Source organism: Eumetopias jubatus, unplaced genomic scaffold, assembly GCF_037043125.1.
Source record: "Eumetopias jubatus isolate StellerSeaLion01/CBP00866 unplaced genomic scaffold, mEumJub1_p1.0 scaffold_12, whole genome shotgun sequence".
Classification (NCBI taxonomy): Eukaryota; Metazoa; Chordata; class Mammalia; order Carnivora; family Otariidae; genus Eumetopias; species Eumetopias jubatus.
Window position 1 is genome coordinate 49,223,129 of NW_028274818.1, and position 24,761 is coordinate 49,247,889.

The 24,761-nt window shown below is 47.4% G+C and overlaps 1 protein-coding gene across 1 annotated transcript in view; it reads left to right on the plus strand.

Moving 5' to 3' along the window:
- The window catches only part of SEC16B (SEC16 homolog B, endoplasmic reticulum export factor), a 38,233-nt gene that overhangs the window by 8,621 nt on the left and 4,851 nt on the right, over positions 1–24,761 (plus strand). The window contains exons 8-19 of the mRNA XM_028092078.2: positions 436–571; positions 1,036–1,266; positions 6,886–6,983; positions 8,855–8,936; positions 13,124–13,241; positions 14,441–14,552; positions 16,223–16,328; positions 17,969–18,109; positions 19,269–19,382; positions 20,456–20,528; positions 21,807–22,076; positions 22,895–22,962. Of these exons, the coding sequence (XP_027947879.2) occupies positions 436–571; positions 1,036–1,266; positions 6,886–6,983; positions 8,855–8,936; positions 13,124–13,241; positions 14,441–14,552; positions 16,223–16,328; positions 17,969–18,109; positions 19,269–19,382; positions 20,456–20,528; positions 21,807–22,076; positions 22,895–22,962 (1,549 nt within the window). The remainder of the gene's footprint in view (positions 1–435; positions 572–1,035; positions 1,267–6,885; positions 6,984–8,854; positions 8,937–13,123; positions 13,242–14,440; positions 14,553–16,222; positions 16,329–17,968; positions 18,110–19,268; positions 19,383–20,455; positions 20,529–21,806; positions 22,077–22,894; positions 22,963–24,761) is intronic.

Here is a 24,761-nt window from a genome sequence, read left to right on the forward strand (position 1 = left end):
TTTATTGATTACTTAGTATATGCTACAAAATTTCCTAATTCCTTTTATATGGAGGTAGTTTTTTTCTCATTATCCCTATTTTAGGGGAAAAAGCAGAGGTTCAGACGGGATAAGAACCTTGTATAAGCTGAGAAGTCCAGGCTGGATTTAAACCCAGGGTTGTCTGACTCCAAAGTCTGTGCTCTTGCTTGCTGTCCCATGTGGTCCCTGGGCCTCAGTTTCTTCATCTGTAAAATGGAGAGGGTATATGAAGACTCTCTGAGGTCCTTTCTGGTTCTATAAGGAAACTACAGACTCGGTACTCCAGTCCTGGGTTATCTGGCTTCTCTCTCAGTTCCCCCACCCTCTGCTGGCATCCTCATAATGCAGGAGGAGCCCACGGTCCTGTGTGGAGAGTCTGCCCCTCATTCTTTGCTCCCTGAAATCTCGCCATAGGGAAGATGTACACAAGGTGGACATCATGACATTTTGCCAGCACAAAGCAGCTCAGAGCCTAAAATCTGAGACGGAGAGGAGCAGAGACTCAGCTCTACTGTGGCAATTATTGGTTCTCCTTTGTCGGCAGAACGGGGTAAGGTATTATCGCTCCGGTGGGTGGGCAGGTGCAGGCTGGATTGAAATTGAAGTCTTTCTGGGATAGAGAAGATTCGGCTTGTGGCATGATTGTAAAAGATAATGTTAAGCAATGAATGGCCCACAGGGGAAAAAAAATTGCTCAGGTGTCAACCCCGTTTGCTAATGATAATCTTTTCCCTGCCCTTCTCCACTGGCCTGGGGTTATCATACAGTTCTTGGGTCACTGTGCCAACCACATAATACACCTGTAAGAGTGTGCATAGTTCTGGTAATCTCTGTGGCTCCCAACAGGCAGAAAGTACCTGAGAGTGAAGCTGAAGTTTGGAATACAACAATCTAAGAAAGGAAGGTCTTGTGTTTTCATGTCCTCCTCATGGAGAAGGCAGGTGCTCTGGTGCTGGCGCTGTGAGCACGAGGACAATAGGATTCTCCCTCAGGCTGACCCGCTTTGCTTTGTAGTCCATGGTGGGGTCTGACATCGCGGAACTGCTGATGCAAGACTGCAAGAAACTGGAGAAGTACAAGAGGCAGCCGCCGGTGGCCAACCTCATCAACCTGACCGATGAGGACTGGCCGGTGCTGAGCTCAGGGACCCCGAACCTTCTCACCGGGGAGATTCCCCCCAGCGTGGAGACACCTGCACAGATTATAGAGAAGTTCACTAAACTGCTCTACTACGGAAGGAAGAAGGCAAGTGTGGCCCCTCCATGCTGGTTTTTAAAAAGTAACCACACCCCCACCCCCAATTATATGAGTAATATATATTCATTTTTTGGCACTTAAGACGTTCAGTAAGGTACAAAGAAAAAAATTATATAGTCTTATCATTAAAAGATAACATCTTTTGGGGCGCCTGGGTGGCTCCGTCGCTTAGGCATCTAACTTCAGCTCAGGTCATGATCTCGGGGTCCTGGGATTGAGCCCTGTATCAAGCCCTGCATCGGTCTCCACAGAGAAAGACATGTATCATATGACTTCACTGATATGAGGAATTCGTAATCTCAGGAAACAAACGGAGGGTTGCTGGAGTGGTGGGGGTGGGAGGGATGGGGTGGTGGGTGATAGACACTGGGGAGGGTATGCGCTATGGTGAGCGCTGTGAATTGTGTAAGACTGTTGAATCACAGACCTGTACCTCTGAAACAAATAATTCAACATATGTTAAGAAAAAAGAAAAAGAAGAAGATAGCAGGAGGGGAAGAATGAAGGGGGGGAAATCGGAGGGGGAGACGAACCATGAGAGACGATGGACTCTGAAAAACAAACTGAGGGTTCTAGAGGGGAGGGGGGTGGGGATGGGTTAGCCTGGCGATGGGTATTAAAGAGGGCACGTTCTGCGTGGAGCACTGGGTGTTATGCACAAACAATGAATCATGGAACACTACATCAAAAACTAATGATGTAATGTATGGTGTATGGTGATGTAATGTATGGTGATTAACATAACATAATAATAATAAAAAAGATAAAAACAAAGAGAAAACAAGAAAAACAACAACAAAAAGCTTCTTTACATATACACAAAATTAGTTTCCAGAAAATTTGTTTACAAATGATGTCCCCACCAACTATATCTAACGTTTGCCTACCAATATCGAATACTTTAATTTAACAGATGAAGTAATGTCTTGTTTATTTCTTGATATGTAAATTAGACAATTTTAATCTTTATATTATTTATTCAAAAAATTTTAATTGAGGTATTTGACAAAATTATAGGATATTTAAAGTGTACAACATGATGATTTGATATACAAATATCACAAATACATTGTGAAAGGATTCTCCCCATGGAGTTAATTAATAACATACATCACCTCACATACTTACCTATTTTTTTATGCCTTGTTTAATTTTGAAGTTGAACTCACATTTTACAAAAGCCTTTTTTTTTAGAAGATTTATTTATTTATTTATTTGTCAGAAAAAGAAAGAGAGAGAGAGAGAGCACAAACAGGGAAAGAGGCAGGCAGAGGGAGAAGCAAGCTCCCCACTGAGTAGGGATTCTGATGCGGGACTCGATCCCAGGACCCTGGGATCATGACCTGAGCCAAAGGCAGACGCTTAGCCAACTGAGCCACCCAGGCATCCCTCACATTTTACAAAAGTCTTAAAGGAAACGTAAATATTGAAATATATGACAGAAATCAATTTGAATCAATATGATTCAAAATTCAAAAGATAAAAGGGATATAGTGGGGAAACTGATGCCCCCATCCTCTCGGCCACTGAATTGCTATCTCTGAAATATCCAGGGATATTTTCTGCATATATAATTATTTTCTCCATTTTTAACAGCTTACTATATACCATTTCTTTTTTTTTTTTTAAGGTTTTAAGTAATCTCTACACCCAACATGGGGCTTGAACTCACAACCCCAAGATCATGAGTTGAAAGCTCTACAGCCAGGCACCCTCTATCTTCCATTTCTTCACCTTTTTTTCATTTAACAAAATATCTTAGAAAACTATATTGGGATTGTTTTCTGTAAAAGGACAGACAATAAGTATATATAGATATACACACACATACATAAAATGTTATTGATTTAAGTAATCTCCACACCCAATGTGGGGCTCGAACTCCTGACCCTGAAATCAAGAGTCAGATACTCTTCATACTGAGCCAGCCAGGCACCCCAGACAGTAAATGTAGGTTTTGCAGGCCATTTGCTACTGCTCAGTTCTGCTATTGTCAAGTAAAATCTGCCACAGACAATATGTAAATGAATGGGTGTGGCTGTGTTTCTTTTATGGACATAGAAATTGGAATTATATATAATTTTCATGTGTAATGAAGTATTATTCTTTTTTTTATTTTTTTCTCCAATCATTTAAAAATGTGAAAAGTTATCCTTCGTTTGTGCGCTGTACCAAAAATAGACAGTAGGCTGAATTTGGCCTTCAGGCCACATTTTCCTGATTCCTGCTCCTTTTAACATATAAGTACCTTCTTCATTATTTTTTATGGCTGCACAGATTTCTAAAGATAAATTATAATTAATTTAACTAAACCCCCTGATAGATTGACATGTAGATGATTTAACAGTCTTTTGCTATTACAAATAATGCTGCAACAACAACGAAAGTCATTTTGCCATGTGGGAAAATATACATATGATTTCTAGAATAGTTCCTGGAAATAGCAGTGTTGAGTCCAAGGGTATATAGCTTGAAATTTTGAGAAAGTGACAAATTGCCTTTTTAGAGGTTTCACTGATTACTCTACCAGCAATACATGCGAGTGCCCGTTTTCCCACTCTCACCAACTCTGTGTGTTTCCAAGCTTTTAATATGTGCCAATCTGAGAGGTAAAAAATGTATGTATAATTTAGTGTAGTTATTTTCATTTCCCCCATTATAAGTGAAGTCTAATATCTTTCAATCTGTGAATTTTTTTGTGATGGATTTTTTTTAAAGATTTTATTTATTTATTTGAGAGAGAGAGAATGAGAGATAGAGAGCACGAGAGGGAAGAGGGTCAGAGGGAGAAGCAGACTCCCTGCTGAGCAGGGAGCCCAATGCGGGACTTGATCCCGGGACTCCAGGATCATGACCTGAGCCGAAGGCGGTCGCTTAACCAACTGAGCCACCCAGGCGCCCATGATGGATTTTCTACATTTTTCTGTCTGATTTTTGATTTCCATTTATTGATTCGTAGGAGCTCTTTATTTTTTTAGGACTTTCTGTACAAAATTTCTTTTTAAAAAATTTTTTTATTGTTATGTTAATCACCATACATTACATCATTAGTTTTTGATGTAGTGTTCCATGATTCATTGTTTGTGCATAACACCCAGTGCTCCACGCAAATTGTGCCCTCTTTAATACCCATCACCAGGCTAACCCAACCTCCCAACCCCCTCCCCTCTAGAACCCTCAGTTTGTTTTTCAGAGTCCATCGTCTCTCATGGTTCCTCTCCCCCACCGACTTACTCCCCTTCATTCTTCCCCTCCTGCTATCTTCTTCTTTTTTTTTTCTTAACATATATTGCATTGTTTCAGAAGTACAGATCTGTGATTCAACAGTCTTGCACAATTCACAGCGCTCACCATAGCACATACCCTCCCCAATGTCTATCACCCAGCCACCCCATCCCTCCCACCCCCCCAAAATTACTTTTTTGGAGTGATATTTAGACAGGCTTTCCTAGGGGCACCTGGGTGGCTCAGTTGGTTAGGTGGCTGCCTTCGGCTCAGGTCATGATCCTGGAGTCCCAGGATGGAGTCCGCATCGGGCTCCCTACTCAGCAGGGAGTCTGCTTTTCCCTGTGCCCCTCCCCCCCATGTGCTCTCTCTCTCTCATTCTCTCGCTTTCAAATAAATAAACAGAATCTTAAAAAAAAAAAAAGAAAGGCTTTCCTACTTTAAAGTTAAGTTATGAAAATAAAGTTTAAGTATTTTGGTGACTTCACCTTTACATTTGAATTTTTAATCTCTGTTTACTTGTATATGATGTTATATTTTGTTTATCTTTAAAATATTTTATTTATTTGAGAGAGAGAGGAGCACAAGTGGGGAAGGGGGCAGAGGAAGAGGGAGAGGGACAAGCAGACTCCCTGCTGAGCGAAGAGCCGGATGTGGGGCTTGATCCCAGGACCTTGAGGTCATGACTTGAGTTGAAGTCAGGTGCTTAACCAACTGAACCACCCAGGCGCCCCAGTGATGTTATATTTTAAAATGAATGCAAGACATGATACTCAGGGAAAATCAGTGCAATCATACGCTAGCCATCCCTGTTCACTATACGGTAGGGGCCTGCAATTTCACCAGTGATTTATTTATTCAGTAAACATTTATTAAGCAGCCACTACTTCTAAGGCATTGAACCCAGTGGGGGATACAGAGGTAAATCAATAATGATCTCTTTCCTTAAGAAAGATTAAGTAATGACCATAACAATAACGATAACAAAAGCAAATATTTAGAAAATACTTTCTATGTACCAGGCACTTAGTTAACATGTTCCATGCATTGTCTCATTTATCTTCATAGAAATCCCTGTTAGGTTAGGTTCTATTCTTGTTTTATGTCCTTACAAATGAGGAAAGTTGCCGAGTAATAAAGCCAGCGCTCAAATCTAGGCAGCCTGATGTCTGAGCTTGGGCTTCTAACCGTCCACCACACTACCTGTCATACCTGGGTCCAAAGGTGAGCAAGGGACGGGAAGGGTACCCTGGGAGTCCAGAATGGCTCATGAGGGGCTAGAGACCAAAATATCTTTCATATCTTTATTAATATTTGACTGGCGTCTCATCTCTGGCACTGTGTGAGATTAGTATCCTCAATGTAATTTCCCAATTTCTCCACTTATTCTTAAATTATATTTTTGGAGATGCAAATTTGTGAGCAAAGTGGTGATACCCAACCAATTATTAGTAATTCCCTTAAAAAAATACTGTTGTGAAATAGTTTAACATATGAAAAGAGTAACTCAATGTCATTTTTCCTTGTAGTGGATGTGAGGCTGAATTTCCTAATGGTAGTGGTTTAAATTTGTTCTCTCTCTTCAAATAAGGTAGTGTGGGAGATGTTAGGATGATCAAAGAAATTTGCACCAGGAGTTCAAGTTACCTCATTAGTGACTTCCTGTCCAAAAATCATATTATTTTTGAGTACTAAGGAAATTATTAACACCAGGTCAAAACCTCAAATATAAATTAAGCCCTTACTAAATAATTCTGAAAATTGAATGAAAAGATGAATGTGAGTGTGTCTTTGTATGTGTTAAAATTTACAGCTTCTTACTGATCTCACCAAGTTAACGGTGTCATTCATTTGGCATGTGAAGTTGATAGCTACCAAACACTTGGTTGTTAACAAGCAATTAGTTACAATATTAGGTGGGGCAGGTTAACCGTTATGCATACTGGCTTAAACACTTCTTTCTATTCACATGGGAGTCCTGGACGGTGAACAGAATGGCGGGGCACTCCTCCTCCACGGAGTAGTTCAAGGACTCCGCATGGAGGAGGCTGTACCATCTGAGCATCTTCCTTCCAGCCAGCCCAATGGAGAAAAGGGCATGGGGGACTGGGCAAGGGGCTTCTAGGAGCCAGATGTCGAAGAGGCACACATCACTTCTATTCTCAAGGGAAGGCTGGAGAATGGACAGCTTAGAGAGAAATATGTGCCAGTTAGAGCCCATTTCCCCACTGCTGCTCTGACACACTCACAGTTGAGGCTCTGAGTCTTCCTGGGAGCCCAGTGGGTATGGCTCGGGGGCGGCGGTACCCAAACACCATCATGTGTTGTCGGTAGAGGAAGATGAGGAGGTCCATGTTGAATGCGATGTGTTTTTGTTTTCAGGAAGCCTTGGAGTGGGCCATGAAGAACCACCTGTGGGGCCACGCTTTGTTCCTCTCCAGCAAGATGGACCCAAGGACCTACAACTGGGTTATGAGTGGGTGAGTGAGCTGGGTGCTGGCAAAGGAGACCAATGGAGCAGAGAGGCCTCCCTCCCCACCAAGGGAGGGGTAGTCGGGAGAAATGCAGGATGCACTGGGAAGCCCCACACACCAAGCATCCTTCCAATTTCTCTTTTCTGACCCGGATGTAGGATATCACTTCTTTAGGTTCTTGTAACCTAGACCTGGACACATTCTTTCTACCTGCTTGATAAATAAACATTTTAGTAATATTTCTCAGGGTGTGTTCCAAAAATTACGTAGGTTTCTACAGTCTGGTAGTTCTCTTTGGGAGGGGCTATTCTAGATAGTTCCACCAGTGAGGGAATAGGTGACCACTTACGGCTGACAGGAGCTTAGACCTGAGAGTTAGGAGTTGTCTGTCACTTAGTCTTGCAGTGGGGAATGTGGGTGCTGAGAGGAAGGTCGGGGTATGGGGGAGCAGTAGGAACGGGCTTTATAGGACTGGGGATTGGATGTGGCGGCCTTCATCTAGGGCAGGCGGACATGACGAGACCCGAGGGATGTGTTTAGTCAGAGATCATACCGGCACATCGAAACCGGGAAGAATGCCCAAACCAGGACGAGACAGGATGGGAGGGTGACTACATGGCCAGGAGTTTGGAATAAGGGGGAGTAGTTGGAAGAGCTGGGTGTCAGGGTGCTGGAGAAGGAAGGGTTTCTGAGCAAGCTCAGATCCGTGAGAGGGCAGGGACAGACATGGTGGGGTGGAGAGGACTGGGGACACTCCTGTAAGGGGCAGGCTTGGATCTGACAGGGAGAAGGATGTTCCCTCAAAATGTTCATCTTCCTGTGTTGGTGGAAGCTGTGAAGCTGTGAACCTCTCAGTTGAACTCAAGTTTAAATTGGCCATAAATGGGCTGTTGGGCAGTTGGCTGGGAAGATCGCACTTGCCTTCAAGGCTGTCCTGTTACCCTTCTCCATCCGTGGATTCTCTTTTCTACCCTAACCCTCAGTCTTCCCAGGGACTAGGAATGCCTCTGCGCACTTCATTATGCTCAGGGTGTTGAGGAGCACTGGAGTTTTATTATGAAAAGTGCTCCGAGCTCCCGAGGCAAGGGTGCTATTAAATAAAGGACCGTATTCTGAGAGATGATTCTCCTTTGGGTTTTGGAAATGAACATCCTACAACCCCACGTTAGAGCATACATCTCTGCTACAGATTTTTGCCTTGGGCCATTGATTTTTGATGGGGCCCAGCGAATTGTGAAGAATATCTCTTACCGAGTGTGCTTAAATCTCAAATCAGCTATAGAGCTTATTATATCCTTGTTAAGCATATCCCACGGTTTGTCATCAGCGGGATCATTTCTGGTCCCTGTTCTACGCCTCTCTGGTTACTGGACATGGGTATTTAGTGCTTGTGCGTAAAAGCACGGCCGAGCCAGTCTAGTCGTGAGCCAGAGAAGCCAGCCCTGAGCGCTGTGGGTGGGGCATGCGGGGCGGCTGCTTCAGGGGAGGAGGAGCTGAGGGGGACGACTGGGGAGGAGGGGCCCACGGAGAGGAAGTTTGGGTTAACTGCTGCGGCTCTCCGGGGACCTGTGAAATGTTGGGGCATCATTTCCATGACAAAGAGAGCCTAGAGAAATGGTTACTCAAGGGCATCAGTGCAAAAGTGCAGGAAATATCCCCCAACAGTGAGCTCTCTGGGGGTGTGTGTGGAAGGAAGATCCTGCCAAGCCCCCCAAAAGTGGGAGGTAGCAGAGGCACAACTGAGAGGCAAAGACAAATTTGTATTCCCAAAGTAGCTGCTGAAATCAAATAGAAATATATGGGAGCTTTTGCCCCACTGGCAATGGGTAAAAGGTCCTCTTGGCTTGGTTGCCACTAATGGTCACCTCTCTCTGCAGCTTCACCAGCACGCTAGCCGCCAACGACCCACTGCAGACCCTCTTCCAGTTCATGTCGGCGAGGATCCCACAAGCAGCCACGGTACTCTTTGTGACGGGACTCCTTCAATACCCCAGCATCCTAGGGGTTTAGGGGGAAGGGACAGCTCGGGAACGAGGTGATGACTTTAACGATTTTTCTTTTTCTTTTTAGAGAGGGGATAGAGGGAGAGAGAGAAAGAGAGAAAATCTTAAGCAGACTCCCTGCTGAGTGCACCTACTGTGCACTTGGCCCTGTACTGAGCACTTGGCTTCATATTATTTCATTTAATGCACAGAGGTAGGAATTATTGTCCCCATTTTGCAGATGTGGAAACAGGTGCAAGGGTGTAAAATGACCTGAGATCACAGAGCTTGGAGAAGTGGAGCCAGGATTGGCTCAGGTCTGTCTGATCCAAAGACCTTGCCCTTTACACGGTTGCACAGCTGTCTGCATGGTGTGCGTGGATAGTGAGAGAGCGCGCTGTTCCCAGGCTTCCTGCAGCGAGGCTGCCCTTCTTTCCCTCCGCTGCACACAGAGCCTGCAAAGCTGGACATATTCGATCTTACACGTTGTGTAGAGTTGGATATAGCTCAGGAGAAGTCTGAGGCCAGCCTAATGTTTTTCCCATGAAAACAGACTTGGTCTTTTTGCCCCAAAGTACCCTTCTTTATCCTTGAAGTCAGTAACTTTACTGGGATCTATCTTGGTGTTGACTATCTGGGTCAGTTTTTTTTCTTGGTACACAGCATGCTCTTTTAATATCTGCGTTCATATTTTACAGTTCAGGAAAGTTTCCTTGAATTATATCCTTCAATACTTGTTTTGTTCCATTATTTTGGTTTTCTTTGAGGAATTCCATGTATGCACAGTTTCTTATATATATGAATATATACATATACATAGGCGGATTATATGTATATCATTTTCTCTTTAATTAAAACACTTTTTTGTTTCCTTCCTTCCTTCCTTCCTTCCTTCCTTCCTTCCTTCCTTCCTTCCTTCCTTCCTTCCTTCCTTCCTTCCTTCCCTCCTTCCTTCCTCTTCTTCCTCTTCCTCTTCTTCTTCTTCTTCTTCTTCTTCTTCTTCCTTCTTCCTTCTTCCTTCTTCCTTCTTCCTTCTTCTTCTCTCATTTCCATCCTGTGTGTCCCTTATTGTGTTTTCATCAGTGTCTCTTCATTGTTGTGCTCTTGCCATTTTTGTCTTGATTTCTTTGATTTTTTCCCACTTCTTCCCTGAGCTCTGCAGGTCACATTTACCTCTTCCTCTTGTCCGCTGTCTCTTTCTTGAGTTCTTGTAACTTAGCTTTAGGTCCTTGCTTCATAAGAAATTGTTTCATTACTTTACTTAAATTCATGATGAAATGTTTGCTGATACTTCTTTATTTGTTTTGTGGTTAACATTTTTCCAGTGAGCGTTTTTTCTACCTTCCATGTATTTTTTCACGTTAGTTCCCTCCTTTTATCTTTATAGTGAATTTGTATAGATTCTGTTTGATCCTTGCCAGGAGTCGAGTCTTCCCTGGGCCAACTGCTTGGGGTAGGTCTGTGCTGGGGAGGGGCCAGGGCCACAGTGCAGGCTGACTGGCATTTCCCACATGATCTGGAGTGTTCAGTGGGTACCCGTGTAGCCTTGGCTTCTCCCCAGCCAGCGGAGATGGCTGTGGGATCCTCTCCTTCTGGAGTTATCTTTCTGCTTCCTCCTGAACTCACCTTTGTTCAATCTCTACTACTTTTGGCAGCTTTTTCTTGAATTTCAAATTTTGGGTTTTTGCTGACACCTAGTTTTAATGAAAACAGACTTCACACTTTCCGTTTTTTATTCTTCTTATTGCTTCTGGACAATTCCTAGAAAAGAAAAGAGAAATGATGACTTTCCTGCCCCATGGTCAAGCCCACTGGCTATATAGGAACACAGAGTGCTCACGAATCCGCTGAATGGCTGTGCACGGCCATGAAATTGCATCATGTCATGAAGCAGGAAATGATGTAATCAACATACGGTCCATTGGGTCTCCCAGCAAATGCCAAATGCTCCCTGCTGTTAGGTGAGAAAACTGAGAAGCCAGAGGTGATGTGCCAATGCAGTATTTGATCTTAGTGTTTGAGCGTTGCCTCGCATCATGGCATCGAGTAAGAGGCTAGTCTTTAATTACTTGGAATGAGTGGAAAAAGCATGGCAACCAGAAAACCAGCTGTGGGCTTCCATCATAGGTGTAACCAGAGTCTGCTCCTTCCCGTTCTGTGAACTTGGCCTTCTTACTTAATCTCAGAATGTCAGGCTTTCCTCTTTGTGGGCATTTTGATGCCTCACCAATAGAGTTATTGTGCAAATTACAGGAGAGAGAGTATCTGAACACATGTCAACCACCATGCTTGACCTACTGAAGTTAGTTAGGTGTTTGTTCTCTCTTTCGTGCTCCTTCTCCCCAGAGATCGGCTTTCCAGTGAGTTTTTTCAAATCACCTAGGGAAGAGACAGAAGAATGACTTCTAAGTGCTTGTTCTTTTCAGCAAGGATTTTTCTTTTGCTTATTCTTTTAGTTCCAGCAAGAAAGGGCCTGGCCGATGTGGGGATAATAATAGTACCCAATGCATGTGATTGTTCACAGGAGAAATGCTTAGCACTGGGTATGGTTCATGGGCAGAGCAGAGTGAGTGAGAACTGCTATTCTTGTGATTTATTATCATCATCCCCCTCATTCACACTGCATTACCCAGATAAACAAAAAGCAACCATAAAATTCAGTTGGATAAAGCATCTTTTGTTCCTTGGGATAATTACAAAGACCAAATAATTATGAATTATTCTGACCTCCAGATCTTAGCCATTACTACTGTCCATTTCCTTCCTTCCCTCCCTCCTTCCTTCCTTCTTCCCTCCCTCCTTCCTTCTCTCTACCCATTCTGTGTAACAAACTGGGAGATGGACTGGTCTGCAAATCACCTTTCCTTTTGCTGGGCTTCTGTGTGTGTGTGTGTGTGTGTGTGTGTGTGTGTTTGCACCTACATGTCAATTATAAAGAGCAAACTAAGTGCAAAGCACTATGCAATGTGCTTTACTGGCTATCTTATTTTATTATCAACACTAACCCTGTTAGGTAGAAATGATGATCTCTATTTAAGAGGTGAGGAAAAAAAGGTTTTGAGAAACTTGCTCAAGGTCACAAAGCTAGTAAGAAGCAGGACTCCAGGGGCGCTGGGTGGCTCAGGCAGTTGAGCAGCCAACTCTTGATTTCAGCTCAGGTCATGATCTCAGGGTGTTGAGATCGAGCTCTGTGTGGGGCTCTGCATTCAGCGGGGAGTCTTCTTGGAATTCTCCCTCTCCTCTGCTCCCCCCCAACCCCACCCCCGCACACTCATGCTCTCTCTCTCTCTAAAATAAATAAATCTTAAAAAAAAAAAAAAAAAGAGGTAGCTGAATCCAGGGCCCGAGTTGTTTCTGTGATGTCATATTGTTTCTTTATTGATATTTCCTGTCTTGAAATCCCCCTTCATTCAGGAGAAGGGAGACCCAAGCCCCATCCTTTGTGTGGGGTATTTTCCCACTTCCCTGGCTCTATGTGCACCCTGCTGCCCCCTTGTGGAACTCTGCTGCCCCTGCATGGTCACCAGAGGGAGTGGGCACAGCCCTCAGCTCAGAGCAAGATGAATGGGGACTGGGTGCTGGGCTGGGCCACGTGGCCTGCTTTCTTCGTCCGTCGAGTGGCGATAGGAATTTGATTTCTAGGGTTGTTGTGAAAGTTAACTAAGGTTATGTGTGTGAAAGGCCTTTGTAAAACCAGAAAACCCAAGCCATGCGGTAAGGTGTTAAGGGTCTACGGTTCCCCTGACTTCTAACTGGCTAATGCGGATTCTTCATATGAGTCAAGGATGTTTGGTCCTCCTTCTCCCACTGAACCATCAGGGTTTGTTTTGTTTTGTTTTTCTGGATGTTGTCCCTCGCTGTTGGGATCAGGAGCAGCAGGAAGAAATTTGAAAATCAGGAAGTGATCCATAGTGTCATTTTATTTACCTACCTCCCAATATTCCTCTGAATGTATGTATGTGCACGTGACTGTCTGCTACCCATCCTTCTAGGAGTCTTGTTTTTTAAAAGGAGATCTTGAAATCAACGAAGGACAGCACTGCAGGAAGGTGTAAGCGCACATTCCCTGAACTCCAAACTAGGAGATGGACAACTTCCTTTTCCTACGCTCTGGCTAGCCCTACGTTAGTCAGTAAATCTCCCATTTTGTCTGCTGCCTTTCAGTGCTGTGCGGACAAGCAGTGGGGAGACTGGAGGCCTCACTTGGCTGTGATTCTGTCGAATCAGGGTGGGGACCCGGAGCTGCTTCAGCGAGCGATTATCACCATGGGGGACACCCTGGGTAAGCAGAAGCCAGCCCTGCTACTCTCTTCTGTAGGGAGACAGACAAACATCTGTCTGTAGGCTCTTAGGTGCTGTGCAGGGCCCAAGTCTGGGCCTCAGGCTCTCCTTTGACCTAGGAGCCTCCGTGTTTGGGGGACAGAAAGGAGTGTCATTCTTGCCTCCATGTCCCAGAATTTCTGCTGCAAGCCAATGCAGTCCAGGCCCCCAAGATTTGGGCTGTGCGGCTATAGGAAGCAACTCTCAATGGTTGGCTTTCTATCCCTGGTCAGATTCCCCTGAAGATGGAGTTAACACTGGGGGACCTCAGCTCCTGTTATGGTTAGTCGTACAGTGACTCAGCTCGGCCAGATAGCAAGCTCTGTCTTTGCCCGAACTACCCTGGGTAATTGTGGTCTGTACTTGTATTCTCTCTCATGAACATGGCCTGATGAACACTTAGGGGCTATTGGATGTTCCAGATCAGTGGTTCTCAGATTTGGTCAAGGGGCAGAACATCTAGAAATCATGATAGTCTTTGTAAACGTTGTGGTATAGCGCTCTGTTAAACTGAAAATAGCTGTGTGTAAGGTTTGCCAAGTCAGCTAGCAGGCTGCTCGCACTCGGTCAGAAGGGGAAGTAGGTTTTGTTTAGTCCTTCCTGGGTGCCAGGCACTGTGCTGGGTACTTTACCTACTTGAATTGATTCAATTTTGAGGTAATGGGAAATGTATGGGAGAACATTCTGTAAATGGGAACAAGTTGGTGATTATTGTGAATTTTATGAGCCCTGGGAAAAGTTTCCTATTGTTTCACTTCAGTAGGAGAAGCATTAGTGCCCCAAAGAAGCCTAATTTAAAAACGGCTACTCCCCATGGCCCCCGTCTTTGTTCAGGTGTATGCATCTGCTTCCTTTTCACCCTCAGGAAGGACCAAAATGCTTAGCAAATTCCTAATCACAAATATAGGAGGGGAACAGGAATTAGCGACCTATTCTGACCGAAGAACATTGGAATGTCCAACTGAGGCCAAGAACGCGGGCGGGAGGGAGTGTGCGGTTTGGGGCATGTGACTCCTGATGAGAGCCATTCTCCCCTTTGCCACCGTGAGGACGCTCCTGTCTGACCCCTGAGCACCCCTGCCATCCCTCTCCCATCCCGCCAGAGAGTGGGTCCCCACACGGCATGCTCTGTGACTGGGGCTTGCTCTCCTCCTCCTGCAGCGGGGAAGGGGCTGGTGGAGGCCGCCCACTTCTGCTACCTCATGGCTCACGTGCCCTTCGGCCACTACACCGTGAAGACAGACCATCTGGCCTTGCTTGGCAGCAACCACAGGTACGTGGTCCTCTGGGGAAGGGAGTGGGAAGGACGTTTTCTGGGGGATTGTTTTAGGCCGGGCTGGGTTTCACGGCTCCCTTTTCCATTTTCCCCTGTGAATTTCAGTTACTGCTGCTCCCTTCCTCTGGGTCTTTCCTCCCCGGAGCTGGGCTGGCAGGTGCCGGTGGGTGCCACATCACACCAACAGGGGGCCTCAGGCCCCAGTCCTGCTCCCCGAAACTGTGCTTGTGTGCCTTTGGGGTGTACTGTGCCCCTCTGACCACTGGGTGGCACCCTGGCTCCACGAGCAGAGGTCACCTCTTGTGACTCGTTAGTGTGATCCGTGCGGCTTGCGGCTCCGTGTTAGGCAGCCCTGGGTGGGCTCAGAGTCTGCCCTGGGCCGAACTGGAGATTGGAAGAAGTTTATGCTTACTCCTCACACCGCTACACTGACTTGGTGCACAAGCTACTCAAAGTCTCACCTGTTACTTATTCTTTGTTGGCCATAACATTAGGCTTTTCACGCAGAAGGATCTTCATAATCCTGTAGACAACGAATAAATGGACAGAAAGACCCGTTTGCTTCCATAGCAGTCCCCCGTGTTCGGGATCTCTCTTCTCCCCTCCCGGTAATAGTTAAGATTTCCTAAGTGCTTACACTGTGCCAGTCATTTTATTTGCACTGTTTCCTTTAATCATTACAAATTGACCCTATAAATAAGGTATATTTTTAACCTTCACTTGATAGAGGAGGGGAACCAAGGCACAGAGAGGTTAAGGAACTTACCTGAGATAGCACAGCTAGCGTGCGGTCACCCTGGACTTGGAACCCGGGCCGTCAGGCTGCGAAGCCCTGACTGATCACTGTTGTGCCAAGTGTCCTACCTCTGCGGAAATGTCGGTCTCGTGGCCAGCTCTCTCCGGTCGTGGTCTCTGATGGCGTCTAGTTGGCTTGTCACGTCCCATCTGTGCCCAGTGTGGCAAGAAATGCATAGGGCTTCATTCAGCTCCCTCCTGTGTTTGTGTCACATGAGGGCATTTCTGGGGATAGCTGGGAGGGACCGTGAGTTCAGACAAGCTGTCGGGGTGCGTGGAGGGGTCTGGAAGCCCCTTGGATCACCTTCGCTCAGCCCGCTTCCCCTTTGGCTGAATGGACACCCGGCTCAGGGACTGTCATTTGATTTTTGGCTCAGCTGTCCTCCCCATTCTCGGCCACCTTTCTCGGTGCTCTTGGGGCCCCACATCACTCCCTCTTCTCTTTTGTTCAGGCCAGGAGTGGCCTCGCACAGGTGCACGTTCTAGGCCTTCAAGGCACTAAGGTTCTCTCTCAGTATGTTTAAGAGGAGCACCCAGCGCCCCGCCGAGGTGGGAGGGAGAGCACCTTGCCTTAGGGGACCCTCCAGCAAAGAAGGTGGAGGACCCCCCTTTTCTGCAATCTTTGCTCCCGGGCACCTCTGGTGCAGGCCTCTGTTCTGTTCCATCCCCAGCCTCAAGAAGGTGGAACGAGAGGAGGCCAAACATTCACTCTGGAGGCCCAGAGCGTCTTTCCTGCCTGGGAGCTGTCCCGGGGATCAGCCCAGGGCAGAAGCTCTACCACAAACGGTGCAGCTGGTGTTTGTCTGCTAGGATTGAAACCCCTCCCCTCCCACCCTGCCTCAATTTCTTTTATTATTATTCCCTGGTTTTAGTCAAGAGTTTTCGAAATTTGCAACGACCGAGGCTATCCAGAGGACGGAAATCTTCGAGTACTGTCAGATGCTGGGCCGCCCCAAATCCTTCATCCCTTCTTTCCAGGTAACGGGTGACCGTTAGCAGCTGGATTTCCAGCTTTACTATTTGGCACGGAGTAGCTGGGCTAAGTCATCGACAGCACTTTTCCTCATTAGCTTGAGTGTGGGAAGAGTTAGGATTTCTTCCTAGGTCTCCTAAAGGTCTGCGTTTTAAGATATGAAAGCAAAACACGGCAGCGCCCCCTCTGCTGGAGGCTCCTGCCTCCCACCTGACAAATGGAAATTGGCCAGTGTCCTGGGGTCTCCGCTCCTCACACCTGCTCTGCAACAACTTCTGCTCTTCTCTCCCCAAACAGCTCTCCCTTCTCCTCTGCCCCTTGGCCATCGTGCCGGGGGTGGGAGAAGGAGGCCCAGCCCAGGCACTGCCCAGCCTGCTCCCTCTGTCTGACCTGCTCCTGCCATCTCTTTTGGACCCCTCTGTCTTTGAGCTCTGAAAGTTCCTCCTGGCTCTGTCCCCGGTCCTCACTCTTCCTTCTTCCCCTTGGGGCTTCTGCTGTGCACGTGGGGTGCACGCTGCGGGTTCTCCTCTCTTCTCTCAGCTTCTCTGCTGGATGCCCTGTTGTCACCTCAAATTCATCAAGACTCCCTCAGAGCCTGCCCCCAGAGTGCACCTAGCCACACACACACTCACCCTCACCCCACAACGCAAAGCACAAAACCAAACCTTGAAAATGAGTGATTTAGTTATGAGAAGGGAAGTGACCCCATTAGTATCTTCTTTCGGTGTTTTACCAAAGACTCTCCGTCCCCGGCAAAGCAAAGCCGTGCTGGACCAGCTCTCTCTTGAATAATCCTTTCATCCCTCTCTCCCTTCTTGGGTCACCCCCCCCTCTTCAGTCTCCTCTGGGCTGAGAGTAAGGGGATCAGCTAGTCTTAGTACGCTCTAGGTGCGGGCATAGTGCTTTTGTGTTTTTAGGGTATTATTTCTCATCCCGTGAGGTGTGCATGATTACCCCCCTTTCCCAAAAGAGGAAACTGAAGCTCAGAGAAGTTACATGCTCTTGGCTCACATCTCTTGCATACCATTTGTTCCAAGACCTTGGCGTGGATTGTCTAATTTAATCTTTACAGCAGCCAAAGGGTAAATAGTATTATTATCCCCATATTATAGTGAGGAAACAGGCACAGGGGGGTGGGGTAACCAGCCCAAGGTGGCACACCCAGTGTGGAGCTGGGATTTGACCTTGGACCTGTCTGATTCCCAAACCCTCACGCTCCATCTTGCTCTACCCCTCATGCTTCTGTGAATACCCGCCTGCTCTGCATTTGAGTCATTTCTTCTTCCTTTCTATGTCCCCCCTGGTGCCTGGCCCTCCACCCCACCTACACCAGGCTTTCCAGGTGGGTGGGCTTCCTGATAAGAAGTAAGTAGTCGGGTGCATTTCGATGGGGACTCAGCCTGTGGAGACTGAGCTAATGGTGACTGCCATCGCTCTCTCCACGATGCGGGACCTTCAGGCTAGATTTGAAATTGTGCCCATACCCAGATAGGATGCCCCAAATGGCATGAGGCCCTCCTTGAGATTTGGATGGCAGAGTTAACGGGAGGTGGCCGTCAGCTGGCTTCCAGGAAGTCTTATCTGCATTCCTCTCCTTCTATGCCTGCCTGGATGGACTCCTCACTGGCTCCATCCCTCTTCACAGGTGTATAAGCTCCTTTATGCTTCCCGGCTGGCGGATTACGGCCTTGTGTCCCAGGCCTTACATTACTGCGAAGCCATTGGCACGGCCCTCCTTAGCCAGGAAGAAAGCAATCACCCTGTGCTATTAGGGGAACTCATCAAGGTGAGTTTCTCAAAGGGTTCTCTGCAGGTGTTTTATCTTCAGCGTCCAGAGAAAGCTATTATAGAGCAGCTTAGACTCCACATCTCCTTTGAACATGCCGGAAAATTGGAGCCCATGGCTGTCTTGGACCACGTATGCGTGCCCAGGTGTGATAAGCAGAGTCCTGACACCACATAAAGAAACAGGCAGCGGGTGGACAGTGGTGGGATCGGGAGACGGGAAACCAGGCAGAGCACTCTGCCAGAAACTTAGTCTTGCAACTGCTTTTCTGGGACAGTGAAACTGCATGTTACGGTGAACCGTTCTAATTATAAACGCTGGACTTGGAAAATATATTTTAGTGATTAAAACAGGAAATGATCCTTATTAAAATGCTTTTAAATGCATGGAATATTTTATCACATGTGGGATACGTTTAAAAAAGAAAAAAAAAAAATCAACTTTTAGTTCCTGGGGAAGAAAACAATCAGGCAAATAGTTGTTCCAATTAACCGAAGAAAAATCCATTAGCTAGAGAGTCCAGCAGCCCACTGTCAATTTTTGCTTTGCTTTAGATGAGGCCCGAGGGTTAGATCCTATAGCCAACCCATCTGTAGTGCCGAGCCCCCTGCCCCTGAGGTGTCTGCCAACAGGCCAGGGGCTGTAGCACCTCAGGGACCTGGGATGGAGGAGCTGGGATGTTTGGGGACTTCATAAGGGAGTAGAATCTTGCAACATTGCAATCTTGCAATGCCCTTGACCAGCAGCATGGGCATTACTTGGAAGCTGGTTAGAAATGCAGACTCTCAGGCCCCACCCAGAACTCTGGGATCAGATTTAGCATTTTAGCAACAGTCCAGGTGGTTCCCCGGAGCACTGGAGTTCAGGAAGCCTCCCTAGAGGCTCTACCTCTCTTTGCAGAGATGCAGAGCTGGGTAATAGTTTCTTCTTATATCTTATGGAGGATCTAACACCAAGATGGGTTAATTGTTTATTTATGTTGCAATTTCGGGAAGGTAGCTGCTGAATTTGCTACCTCTCAGTTATTCTTGTAATCTAATTGGCAAGGGCGGGAAGACTGTCTTTCTCCCATTCCCTTATTGCCTCATTGCCCATTGTGTTTGTTTCTCCTTTCCCCTCTCTTACGTTCACCCCTGACCCCACTGGAAACCTGGCACAGCTAGCAGAGAGACTGAAGCTGTCAGATCCCTTGGTTGTAGAGAGACGCCATGGAGACAGGGACCCGGAGCCAGCCTGGCTGGTGCCCCTTCGCAGGCGGTGCGAGGAGCTGGCGGTGAGTGGGGTTGGAGCCGGGCCAGGGGCTGAGACCTTTGTTTCTTTCTTCGCTCCCCTAGCACCGAGTAGGCAGGCACTGACCTTGGCAAATCCCCGACCCCGTGGAGGGCCCTGAAGTCCCCCAGCACCCATGAGTCACAGGTTGACCCGGGCAGGGGTGGCGCTCAGCCTCCCAGCTTCCTGCCCTGCCCCCCCCATCCCTCTCAGTTGGAAAGGGCTTCCTGTGTCAGCCTGTGAGACCTGGGGCCCTCTTGCCAATCCCCCTTGCCACCCTTCTCTGGGGTCCTAGAAGATACATTTTATGACCATTAAAGCTTTCATCTCTCTGTTAGGAACTACGGATCACAGCGGACCCGTGTCACTTTCATGTAATGTAGGGCAATTGCTTAAAAGATTTCCAGGCCTTCCCTTTTTGTTCTGACAAGTGCAAAAGCTGCCAGCAGTAATTGTAACATAATTGGAACGGGGCTGCCTCCATTCTCTTTCTTCCGCTGTCTCTGAAGACAGGACAGGGTGGATTTTTCAAGGCACGCGCGGCCCCGATTCCCACCCTGTGCTGCGCACATGGGACCCTGGGCCCTGCGGTCTGGTCCCTTCCACTTGCCCCTTCCTCAGGGAGACGATGGATGGCGCTGGTGTCCTGGTCCCTGCCTGCTCTGAGCAGGGCTGAGGACTCCCTCCTGCCCATGTGCCTCTCCCACCAGCCCTCGGCGTTCAGGCGAGGTTCCCCTACCTTGCCACTCCCTCTGAAGTTTCTTTTTGACTTAAATTTTTTTAAATATTTATTTATTTAAAGATTTTATTTTGTCAGAGAGAGAGAGAGAGAGAGAGAGAATGCACGAGTGCATTAGCAGGGGGAGCGGCAGAGGGAGAGGGAGAAGCAGACTCCCTGCTGAGCAGGGAGACCAATGCGGGGCGATCCCAGGACCTTGGGACCATGACCTGAGCCGAAAGCAGGGGCGCTTAACCAACTGAGCCACGCAGCCACCCCTCGACTTAATTTTTAAACTGTTGTTCCCTGTTCTTGCTTTTCTTTGTGTGGCTTAAAAAGATTTTACTTTATTTTACTAGCACAAGGTAGCAGGAGACACTGGAGATCTTCGTTCTGCTCACTCAGATACTTCGGGAGCCAGAGGGATGGCAGGTACCCACGCCGACGACCTGAGTGTGGGGATGGCTGATGCTCAGCACCTGATCATACGAGATGCAGACCTTAGGAAACATTCTCCTTGCCCTTCCTGGAGTGCTTCCTTGCCTGTTTCAATCTGACCCATTGGTCCAGGCACCTTTTCCCCACAGCTCCGGCCAGTCACAGGCATCCCGACACTCCTAAGTTCCCTCATTGTGAGAGTTTCTGCCTCACATTCAGGTTTTAATCCTCATTATATTGTGTTGTGATCTCATGGTTTCACCTGCCTCAGTAGCTTCCCCCCATAGAGGAAGCCAGAGACGGTGGATTGTCCGTACTTCATGTAGGTGTTGGAGACATAGGAAGATTTTTTTTTTGAGCTATCAGTTTGCGTTTTGAGCATTCGATTGCTATACACATGTGACATATGTTTCAAACTATTTTCAGCACGTCCCTCTTTTCCCCTCAGGCTGCCTCTGGGCGCTGGGTCAGGCAGAAAGTATTACCCTCAGCTGGTTCTGCGCCCTTTCCTCCAGCTACCCACCCCCCCATGGTGGGGTCAGGTACTTCTAGTCGTTTCCCACCTTTTAGCACTTTTTTCACGGATGAGCAAGGGGAAGGCAAGGCAGGCAGGTGAAGTTTCTGCGCCTGGGCTTTGCTGCTATGTCATGGAACCTGTGAAGGTCACGGGCTGGAGGGGAGCCAGGCTGGGTGTTTCTGAACGCCGCTTCTGCTAGGAGGCAGCTGTGTCTCTCGTCATCCAGCTGAGCATGTGGGCCAGCAGCCCCAGCAGCCCCGTGTCCTTGGGCCCATCATGGCACACGTCCACACCACCATCCATCTCACTGGCAAAATGGTAGAGGCAGAAGGAATACCTCCATGCTTGCTTCCAGGGCAAAGCCATCATGTCTGTGGTCTGATTCGGGTTTTAACTAGAAACTGTTCAAACACCCAAGTCCATGAGGAAATGGGGAAAGTTTATCCAAAAGTAAAAAAGTATGGCCTTAAACGAGGTGGTAATTTCTATCCCCCCAGTGCACTAATGTACTCGTTTAAGGCTTGGAGATCATACACGGGAGTGAAGGAAATCATTTTGTCAACTCTAAGCAGTGAGAAGCATCCCAATCACTGCTGGGTTGTACTTGTCATCGCATGAATGGCAGCCACATCGAGCGGCCTGTCTTTGTGACTTCTTTCCAAGGAGGGTGTGGGCAGGAATGGTTCTGGTGTGATTGGTCCATTCTAATGCCATATTTCAGGTCTCAGCTCTTCTTCTCTGCCCTATGTCCTTAGAAAGCACTTTCTACCATGATCTTTCGGGACATCAAAGCAGCTCAGGAGCCCTTGGGGACCGCTCAGCCTTGTGGCCAGCCCTGGAGCAGACATGGCCGTCCCAGCCCAGCCTGCAACAGCCCTTTCCCCACCCAGCAGGTGGAAGTGTGGGGCAGACCGGGGTCCCTGTGCCTCTTTATTCGGTTCCTGGGACTGGTGGCAGCCTGGCCGTGACAGGGACTCCTGGAGGAGGAGCCTGGGAGGAAACCCAGCAGATATACCCACCCGTTGGTAAGACCTGGGTGAGGAGTTTTGAAGGGGAGGAAGGAAGCAGAAGAGGGAGGTGGAGGGACCAGTAGGAGGAGGTGGGGTCAGAGCCGATAAAGCCCTGAATGGTGGGCGTGCGCCTGACTGAGGGCCTACTACGTGGCAGCCCTGGGGCTGGTACTTTGCATGCGTCCGAGGGACGCTGCTCCCTTCCTTTGCAGTCTGCCTCTCCACTGGGATAAGCCTAACAAGGCCAACAGCAGTTCCTCCAGCCCTCCTCTTGGATACATAGTTTCTAGAAGAGAGGTTGCAGGGTGGAGGAAGGAGGGAAGTGCCATCTGCTCCTCCAGCTGTGTCGTCCTGCACCCAAGAGCTCACTGTCAGGGGTCGCTAGCAGAGGCCCACTCTTCTGTCCCACTCCCAAGGGTGGTGATGGGAAACAGAGGGGCTGAGTATGGTGAGCCGTGCTGAGCAACACCAGGGGAGTGCTGGATTAGATCTTCGACCTTCTAAGATAATGTCCCGTCCAAGACAGGAGGCTCAAATGGAGGGAAAGTCGGGAGGATCCCTGTGATCTAGCTCCATGTGGCCCTGGTTTCCAGGATTCCTAAGGAATGGCTTGGCTTGGAGTAGAGGTCATGTGACCAGCACGTCTTTGGGCAGCTGGAATTGAGAGGGTTTTGTATGTGGACTTCACATTAATGTGACCCACTTGGGCTCATGGGCTTGGACCTGCAGCTGCTTGGCAGTTAGAAAAGCTGACTGCGTCCCATTCCTTCTTCAGGTTAGGTAGGAAAAGCTCAAGTTCAAATCACGATGTTTGTTTGTGTTTTGTGCCATAGGAGAGAACACAGTGTCTCAAGGAAGTTTCCAGCATCCTGATAGTCAAAATGTTGTTTCCCAACCCCAGGTGAGAGGACAAAGCACAGCAGATGCCTACTCTCTTGCTTCAGGTTTTTTCCAATGGCCCAGATTTCTTAGCCATGTGCAGACTCCTTCCTCTGCCTGGTACCTGCTCTCCCTTCCATACTGTACCTTGTTTCACCAAATCGTAGCGGTGGGGAGGAGGGCCATGTTCTTGACACAACCAGTGTCCATGGGGGGAGGGGTGGCAGGGTCAAGTCTTGTTTTGGCCTCAGAGATCTCTCACACTCTCTCCTTACCTGTTGCACCAAACACTCACCACACCCTGCCCTGTCATGGGGGACTCTTGATGCTTATTTCTTTATTGTAATTTTTACCTCACTTTTTTTCCAAGAAGGATCTATGGCAGCTTTTATGTCTTTTCTCCTCAGTTAGGCTGGAAGATCTTGGAGGTGGCCCTGCCTAATTGACCATGTTAGCTAGCAGTCCAGCGAACGCACCCTTCCCCCAACAATGGGTATTTGAGATGTTCTTCAGTTTTACCTGAAGGCTGGAGCGTTTCATTGTATAAATTTGATCACATAAATAGTGGTTACATCCTATAAATGTCTCAAGTAGTAATGGGGCTGTAGGACTTAAAAACTTTTATGCTTTCCTTATTTTTTTCTGACTGAAATGTACTGTAGTACATTATTGTTATAGAAAACTTGAAAAATAAAGAGAAAGTATCATAAATCATCAATCAAATATCACATATGTTTCTAAATGTGTATAGAAAACTTTATTTCCTATTTGTTATTTAATACTCTAAAATGAGGTTTTCCATGTCATTCATGAATGATTTTTATTTTTATTATTTTATTTTATTGTTATTTTCTTTTTTTAAAAATTTATTTTATTATGAGAGAGAAAGAGAGAGGATGCCAGCCCAAGTGGGGGGGGGGAGGAGCAGAGGGAGAGGGAAAAGCCAACTCCCTGCTGAGGGAGCCCTATGTGGGGCTCAACCCCAGGACCCCGGGATCACAACCTGAGCTGAGGCAGACACTTAACTGAGCCACCCAGGCACCCCTATTTTATTTTATTTTTTAAGATTTATTTATTTGAGAGAGCGTGCAAGCGAGCATGCAAGGGTGGGGGAGGGGCAGAGAGAAACTTAAGCAGACTCTGCGCTCAGCATGGAACTGTCCATGGGGCTCCATCTCACCAACCCTGAGATCACCGCTTGAACAGAAACCGAAGTCAGATGCTTAACCGACTGAGCCACCCAGGTGCCCCCATTAATGCTTTTTAGTATTGGTATGATCAAGTCCATTATGTGAAAGCACCATCATTCGTTCGTTCATTCATTCATTCATTCATTCATTCATTCACAAATCCCAAGTTCCTACAATGTCCCCAGCACAGTCACAGGGCTGGGGACACACGGGGAACCAGACAAAGCCTACTCCCGTGTGCTTCTGTTTAGTGGAGGTGACTTAAATAAACAACTGTGTGCATGAGGGATTTTACTTTAGATGGGCTGGCCGGGGAGGGCCCCTCTGGGGAGGTCTTGAGCAGAGGTCAGAATGGGGGGAGGCAGACGTTTCAAGTGTGTCTCTCTTCCTCCTCTCTCTTTGATTTCCCTTCCCTTCCCCTCACGTGTAAAACACAATGGTGGACATTCTAGTGATGGACGTGCAAGCCTTGTGTTGTTCTTGAATTACTCAACCGGGAGAAATTCCTAGAAGGAGAGGTCCGACTGCTGAGGTTTGAATCCTTGCTCTGCCATCTCCTAGCGGGTGGCCTTAGATAGGTTGCCTAATCCTTCTCTGTCTTAGTTTTCTTATACGTAAAATGGGATGGTAA